The 8,970-nt window shown below is 38.4% G+C and overlaps 1 protein-coding gene across 1 annotated transcript; it reads right to left on the reverse strand.

Annotated features, from left to right (window-relative positions):
* Nucleotides 1-725: 725 nt before the first annotated feature.
* On the reverse strand, nucleotides 726-6,590 carry LOC139713182 (lysosomal proton-coupled steroid conjugate and bile acid symporter SLC46A3-like). The gene is made up of 6 exons (XM_071624929.1): nucleotides 5,666-6,590; nucleotides 4,804-4,875; nucleotides 3,639-3,770; nucleotides 2,206-2,289; nucleotides 1,495-1,651; nucleotides 726-783 (listed from the first exon to the last, which is right to left on the reverse strand). The coding sequence occupies exons 1-6, from the start codon at nucleotides 6,588-6,590 to the stop codon at nucleotides 726-728; spliced, it is 1,428 nt and encodes a 475-aa protein (XP_071481030.1).
* Between the last annotated feature and the right edge of the window lie 2,380 nt (nucleotides 6,591-8,970).

Consider the following 8,970-nt stretch of genomic DNA (forward strand, 5'->3'; position numbering starts at 1 on the left):
GACTTCAGGAGTTAGATATATATGAAAGGATGCAATTACATAGTACCATAAAATCTGTCATTTTATAGGGCCTACTGTATAGACTACCCGTTGTTCTTTTCAAAAGTATTCTTAAAAATAAGCAATGTAACAGACAGACAGTCAGCGGTCTGGAAGCAGATGCTAAACTCCGTGAAAGAGAACTGGCTGTTGGGGAATGTTTGTGGAAGAGGAAATTTTCTTCTTGAGGGAAATACCAATGCAAGCACATACTTCCGTTTGCTGCCGAAAAGGTCACATTATTATTGCAGAGCGGGGAAGCGTCATGTATGTACACTATACGCATTATGTGCCTTCCATATTAAGCAGAGGTTCGTTCTGTCTAATCTAGAACAGCTGTAATCTGTCATAGCTACCACGTCTTTTTTACTTTGCAGACCACTCGTGCGGTCGGTTAAACCTTAAAAATGAAAATAGATCTAGTGACGGGAGGTTATCAATGGGCGAATTGTTATGTTTCTCGATGTCTTGCCAATTCGCCTGCCCTCTTGCATGGTATTAGAGATATTCTCCATCATTCTCCTGAACGAGCCCTGTCTAAATCCTCATCACCACATATAGCTAAATTAAAACATCCAGCTTTAATATAGCTCATTAGCTTATGCGGTAATAGCTACGAGACGTGGTGGTTGGTAGAGGACGATAATAATATATCAGCCAGATAGTACACTGCTCACACATCATGTTCATTGGACCGGTGCGTACTTCACGGGTTTGTTTCGACGGTCGTCTATCTGGAGGGCCCTGTGTGACGTAAAGTGACGATTAGAAACAAAAATAAGAAAGAGGAAAGAAATGAACTGCATGTAAGGATTAAAAGGGAGCTCAAATGGTCATTTCGCCATGCTATATATGAAAACATTTTTATTCGAGCAAATCTAAATCCTTGTGATACATCAGGAAAAAAAAATCTTCATAGCTGTTTTAGCGAATTATGCTTTTTTGGAGACAGACTATAAACCACGCTACTTTAATATCGGTTTTCCTCTTCGATGCCTTCTTCCTCCTCTTCTTTTAAGATTTCAAAAGTCTTAATGAAATCATTCTGTAAATGATGCTTGGGCTCAGACTGTGATCCAGATTACCATGTAAAACTAATCATTAGTTCCTCAGCCTTTTTTTTTTTTTTTTTGAAAATCACTGAAAAGAATTCGTCCAAAATCCATGTAATTCTCACGTTTTGCCATGAGGTTTTTCAACAGACGACCGACAGACAGACGAACAAACAAATCAACTCCAGCAAACACAAGCAAACAGAAACAAAGTATTGATGAAAGCATAGTAATAGTAGTAGTATTAAAATAATAATAATAATGATAATAATAATAATGATAATGATAATAATAATAATGATGATAATAATAATAATAATAATAATAATAATAATAATAATAATAATTATGTTAATAATAATAATAATAATAATAATAATAACTAAAAAAAGTGTTAACTTACACAGTAATCGCGACTGGAACGAGAAGAGTGGTTGCCATGACAACGAAGCTAAATCCGTTCGACACACGCAGCGTGAGTGGGTAGAGGGCGTTAAAGATGAGAGGAGAGAGGAGGGTAGCAACGCTTTGGATGCAGCCACTGCAAGCAAAGAGGATTCCTGTCCAGAGAGTCAATGGAAGAAAACACGTTTACAATTGTTATTTTGTGGTGTATAATCATGAATCTACAACACTGTAGCTCCATGGTATAAGAGTACATCTTCTACTCATGTGTGTCTATATATTATCATGTATTTCATATAACCGATAACAGTATGTGTGATATACCTGTAAGTCGTTATTTATGCATGTTTTCATGGTCAAATAACGGACAGTCAACATGTCCGACACATTAAATCTCTAGAAAAGGCAACTTGGTATTTATATGTTTGTCTTAGAATTCACCCCAGATAACACGAGGTAGTGTTTTCTCAACCTTTTTTTTTGTGCCAATAGTGAGCCAAATGTGCAAACTTTAACACACAAACCTAAGGGGAGGTAATATCATGCGGTACCTATAGAAGATTAACGACTACCACAAGGATTGCACGGACAAGCGCTGATGCTATTACCTAAACATAAGCACTTGGTAAGTACTAAACTCTATTGCATTACACCACATTGTACAGGAGACAATGATCGGGCTTGTACATATAGGAGAATCATCCATTACCTTGATCACTGGGCGAGACCAGTTTGGACATCTTAGCACGGCAGATCGGCATCGCCAGCATTCGCAGACATCCCACCGCCGTTACTAGTATACAGATAGATAGATCAATACATAGACTGATAGATAAATTGATAGTTTGATAGATAGATAGATAACTTGATTGATTGATTCATAGATGGATAGATAGATAAACCACTCGTTAGAACAGGGGCGGATCCAGGAATTCCATAAAGAGGGAGGGGGAGGGGAAGGCGCCTTTACAAAAGTAAAGGGGGGCTCAAGCACCCCCTCCATTTTTATTTTTTATTTCTTTTGTTTTAACAAAAAATAAAGGGGCGCGCCCGGTGTGCTCCGCCTCGATCCGCCACTGTCAGTTTTCTCAAGGAGAGACAGGTAAAGAACGAAGGAAAGAGAGAATGAGACAGAGAGAAAATAACGAGGGAAGGCAATGGAGGGAATCTTGGATTGATTTAACAGGACGAAGAACAAGAAGCTCAATCTTTCATTTAGTAATGTCATAAAAATCTTCGTAAATCTTAATCACATAATTATTTCATTAACAAGGAGAAGAGAATTTGGATGCTTATTGCAAAATGAAACAAAAAGAACACAAAAAAGCTTAGCTCACTGCCGTGAAAGCAACGCGCATTAACAGCTTTGTAAAATTAAGTAAATTGTTGAAATGTCAGACACTTTAAATCATTACAAAAATAAGGAATCTCACATTCAGTTACAACTTAGATATTTAAGATTATTATTTAACGCCAATGCATTACTGGCCCTTAAAATCCATTCAAAGACAACGTTTAAACTCGAAAAGACCTGGGCGAGTGTAATTACGATGTCTCGACGATTTATTTCAAGTGCATTCAAAAAGAAAAAAAAAGTTCTTTAATTTCTTTAGTGCTCTTGCTAATCAAAGTGTTCGAATGCAAAACATATAAACGACATTTTCATATTTAGTTCAAGTAGGGTAATCATTAAACACAGAAAAATAAAATCTTTCCAATGATGCTGCACTCTTAACATAACAAGAAATATAATTGAATAAATTATTAAAATTATCGCACATACCTTTTATATTTTCTTCATTTCCTTAATTTTTCAGCAGATTAGATCTCAAATATCTCGAAATGCACTATAAACATGTATACAGCTGTATATTTTTTGTTTTCTTTTTCATTGTAACTGATTGACAAATTGCCCTACATTGACGTAAATAAACACGGATTTGATTAATGTTTTAGTAGTAGAAATTACAAAAGAAATCATGGGCATACATACTCCCCTTTTGTTTTTTGTTTTGTTTGTTTTTTGTTTGTCTTTTTTCAGTTAAACTCTCCACACGTTAAACCAGAATATTGAAACGAGTATTCCGAATGTCGTATGAATTTCAGAAACCATCCTTTGCGCGCATGCGCACCCTGACGTACCCAGAAATATCATGACGCCATTCTTGGCGAAGGCCAGCATGAGGAGGGAAGCCATGAAGGAGAGAATGGAGAACTGCATAGTGAGATGATCGGAGCAGCAGATTCTGATGACGTAACCACCGACCACCAGACCTGGGCACACGTGGTTCAACATCAGAAGATAAAGAATAAGAGTTTTATAGCAAAATGAGCTAAGCGCCATTTTTAAACATTTCAAAGAATGTTCATCATTATTTAGACAGAGCAAAATTAAACCTTTCAAGTAATGTTACACAACAAGGAGTATTCTCAAAGTTATGATTCAAATGTACTGTATTTTCTTATTTTTTTCTTTGTCTCTTATTAGCAGCTTTAATCACAAATATCTCAACTTAACAAGAATGGAGTTCGTTCGTTTTGTGATTAAACTCTTGATATGATTGTATAAAGCTATCATTCAAGAAGCATTCTACATTCAGCATTTCGATAATTATGATACATGTGCCTGAGCGATGTTACTGAATCGAATCCATTTATATCAAAGACTCAAAGATGATGCATATTCAATTCAGTACAATTCAATTTAGATCTTAATTCCAAAATGAATTTCGATTCTTTCAAGTACAATAATGGAAAGAAATCAATGTAGGCCTTATTCAGAATAAATGAACTTACATCTTAGAGGGGAAAAGAGCAATAAGAAAGTGTATAACAGATATCAAGCTGTTTTAAGAAACAGAATAAAAATCATTGTGGAATTAAAAAAGAGAGGCCCACGCAAAAGACAAATTTGTTGGAATTCGAGAAATCATCAATTTGAAGTACAAAATACATAATTTATCGTTATCACCCCATAATCGAGAGGAGAACGTGAAGAGAGATATCTTTGATAAACACTTCTTGTCGAGAGGTGAATACAACCAATAGATTTAAACTTGGGAACATCTTGTTTAACACACAATCTCTACCAGCATACCACAGGGCTTCCTTTACAGGTTACTATATAGTTACAAACATGCAAACATATACGAAATGACACATAAAATTATTCGGTATAGCATACACACACAAGAACGTATTACGTACGTACGAACATGCATGCATATATCATGGATAATCCTTTCGTGTTTCAAAAGAATCCCCTATTCTTTCTTCTTCTTTTTTTCGTTTCTCCCTGAGGACTTACCAAATCCCGCAAAAATGAATGTTAAGCCGTTGAAGAGTCCGATTTGCGCTGGGGACCAGCAAAACGGTTCACCTGGGTTGATTTCATTGAAAGAAGATAAAAAAGTTGAAGTTAGTGAGAGAGAAGGATATAAACATTGGTAAAAAGGGATAAAGATTGAAAGGGAGATGTCTGTCTCAATTTCAGGTATCAACGGCTTTAAATTCAGCAACCTAAAATCCAGTATTACTTATAAATGGTATCTATACACTTACCATGGCATTATTCTGATCATATCAAATGGGAATTAACCCCAAAGATTATATGCAAATAACCCAGTTAATGCAGACAAAGGGGGCCTACATTTAAAATACCTCAGTGCAATTGGGGAAAATTTTAGGTGAAAAAAAATTGGTGAAAATCATGTGCTGTGATGTAGGTGAGGAGGAGGTCAACTATGATTTGCTGCGTCACTGCAGTGATGTAAGGATTGAGAATTCTAAACGATTCAATTCTTGATAAAAATGACATATTCCCCTCTATTATATATTTACTGACATAATTTTAAGGTTTATATAAATCCTTCGACTTTTCAAGGTTATAGGTATACAATATATTAGGCACTCTCTCCTTATACTCTATGAATTCCTTCGTTTGAAATATGGAACAAATCCAACATTATATCAACAATCTTAATCTTATAGATTTAGAAGTCAATCTATTTTTTCAATCCAATTTTGGATTTGTTCCTGTCCACAATCTTATAGATTGACTTCCAATCTAAGGAATTTAGATAGTAACGGAACGACGGCAAGACATACAAACTCTGCTATGACCAAAGAGGTTATTATCATTATCATTATTATACGAGGCTACGACTTACCTGTTGCAAACAGGACGCTAATAGAGAGAAAAGAGACGATGAGAAGGACGAATTCGAAGAGGATCACATTGTATGAAATCATCTTCCAGCATCGCCCGTTCTCGTCCGGTCGGAAGAGATCGGCGAGACTCCTGAAAAATTTCGCCACGTTGAAGCTTCTGCGCGAAGGTTCCCGAGTGGCCGAATTAGCGTTCGTTGACTCGGCGGTTGCCTTCGTGAGGCTTTCGGGGAGGAAGTAGAGGTACACGAGGCAAACGAGCATGAGACCTGTAATAAGGAAATAGACCGGTGGGAATCCCGTCTTCTGCACCATGAATCCAACGGCAACCTGTCCGATCCCGGGACTGAGTGACGTCATGCATTCAAGGATCACCATTCGGTAGGTTCGCTGCTTGGGCGTCGTCGTGTCGGCGACGTAAGCGAACGAACTCGCCACCAGCGTGAAAAAGTCGCCGCACATCCCTAGCGGCACAGCTCCAATGATGAGGATGTATAGAGGCCAGTGGAAGATGGCAGTCAAGGCGTTAATGATGGAGTAAATGATATAGCCGATGATAGGGAACACCATTGCAACGCGTCTTCCCTTTAAGTCACTGACAGCGCCGAGGACGTTGGCCGACACCAGTGCTGGAACGGCTTGGGCGACGGCCAGGTAGAGCGTCCAATAGGACGTCTGGTCTTGCACCTCTACGTAGAGCTCGTAGTCATGAGATGACTCGTTGAGCGAGCAGACGAGACTAGTGTTAGTAGATGTCTGTGTGAAGTTAACCTTTTGCATCAGTCGTTTGTCCAAATATTCGACTCTCAGCGTGTTGAGCAACCCGTACGCCAGCATGAAGACCACGGTCAGGGGCTCGACGATGAGTTTGAACTTTCGCGGGGCGACCCGCCCTGGAAATTGAACGTTGTCGATGTCGTCACCCATGTCGGTGTCCAACCTGTAAAGTAACCTGTAATGGGACAACAGAGCACCACATTCACAGTGATGGGCAAGTGCTTTGTGCAGATGTATGACATAATAACATAAAACAACTGGCATGCATACTTACTGCCTTCTCACAAACAAATACCATCTGATGACGTCAGCGTCACTGCTTAATATGCATGGCATTCTCCATCACATCAGGCGTTTTCACATCAGCCCGATGTTTCGAAATAGCGCGCTATTTTCTGACTTGAAAAATTTTCCCGATAGCGAAATAGCGCGCTATTTGATAATGTGAACACAAATTAACGCTCTAATTGTATCGCTCTGATCGAGAAAATTTCTCGAGTCCAACTCGGGAAATTTCTGAAATAGCGGGATAGTAGCGCGCTATTTGATAATGTGAAAACGACTCGAGAAATTAGCGCGATGCATCCCATTATGCCTAGCGTGTGTGACCCCATCGATCGAGGCAAACTGCACACAAATCACGGAGGAATTTTTGAGAGGGCACACACATTACTTATGCTGTTTGCACATACTCAGCTGTCGAATTAGCTCGACAAAAATTCGGGCTGATTCTCTTCGGGCTGATGTGAATAAGAAATGAAATAGCGCGCTAACTCGCAATCGCGAAAAATTTCTCGAGCTTGGATTTTTATCGGGCTGATGTGAAATCGCCTATTGAAACTTACGACGCTTTTCCAGTCAGACCGCAGCACGTATGCTAATGAGCCGATCCGGCAAGATTTATTCAGCACTCTCGTTGATGATCTTTGCGTTCGAAAGGTGTCCCTTACGTGCGAGATTTTGCGAGAGTTTGACAGGGCTATGGTTTTCACAGTGTAGCGACTTGTACATACATTTACCATTGGCTACAAGTCACGGTAAATTTTTCTCCAGACTTTGATCTTTATTTTGATACCAAATTAGCGTATGATATCGATTCTTATCATGACGATATAATCAGTTGAATTTGTGTAAATTTTACCTGCTTTTCACGGAAGATTTTGTCGTCTAAAGTTCGTTTTTGGTTCCTGACCGGATTAAGAAACTGTTGTTTCTGATTTTAGCTTTTTCGTAGAGAAGATGCTCACATATTTGAGTCGAGGAGACGTAAGCATGATTAATACTAGTTTTTCCGTTTTGAAATGTCTGTAAAATTCACTCTTAAGCCGGAATTATGCTCCACACAAAGTGTACAGTGGCGCAAAAGAGCTCTCTCATTTGACAGTGCTTGCATTCAGCACTGAACTTGGCTTGAATTACACGCGTGCCTGTATGCAAGCATGCGCTATGCACGCACGTGGCATGAAACCGTAACAGCGTAATGACGTAATGCAAGCGCTGTCCAATGAGAGAGCTTACTCTTGAGATTGCACGGTTTCAAGCTGACCAGCACTGACATCGATGTATATTTTACTGGTTCCTGACCGGATTAAGCAACAAATTGTCAAGACATTTACATAGATACAAAGATTAAGAGATGGACTACCAAAATTTTTAACAATACATTTTCATTGAGACGCAAGGTGAATTTGGTATTCTTTTGACGTCTTGAACGTGTACTACACAAATTACTTTTTTCATCATTTTTCAAGCTCAAATTACACTATTATATTTTTCATTTACAATAATTTGAGAAACATGTGACAATAGCTTACATATTTTCCTTGAATTTGATACCAAATTTGTGAATATAAGGTGTATTTTTGTTGCCGAAAGCCCAAGGACAAAATCCACTTCCGCAGCTCATTACGTATGCAAGCCTCGAGCGGGCTTGCATACGAGTTGAATAAATATGAACGAATTATCGGGTGCTGCGGTCTGACTGCTTCAGACTAGTGTCATAACCCCCGATGTTCAGTGTCTAACACTTTTAAACGTTTGGTGAGAATAATAGACTGTCTGCACTAGCAGCTTCATCTTTTCAATGTAGAATTTAAGTAAATTTTCACATGGATGTACTACCAGATTGAAGAGAGTCCGCATGAATTCTCAGCCTTCTGAATATTATGCAGTAAGGAGCAAGAATGGAACGCTGCAACATAATTAACTGTTTGTTGATTTACATAATGATTTCTCAGAGAGTAACTGTCTTTCGTTGGACGCCCACTCCCCGTCCTGCCTTTAACTTCTGCAGATTCAAGAAAAATCTTCCACAATTTTGACGAAGTACTTGCATCATCCACGACTAAAATGGGTGACAACATTTTTATTTCATAATAATGATGATGATGATGATGATTGTTATTTTTGTGGTACATCTGTTTAGGGAATTCGATAATGGTGGTATTTTCACATCTTTACCAATAACTACTGGCAAACTACAACCTTTCTCAAACAAACAATAGTTATCAATAGGTTCGTATGGTGATCC

The sequence above is a fragment of the Diadema antillarum genome, unplaced genomic scaffold (genome assembly GCF_040938485.1).
Source record: "Diadema antillarum isolate AM-2024a unplaced genomic scaffold, OU_Dant_1.0 seq00001921_RagTag, whole genome shotgun sequence".
Taxonomy (NCBI): Eukaryota; Metazoa; Echinodermata; class Echinoidea; order Diadematoida; family Diadematidae; genus Diadema; species Diadema antillarum.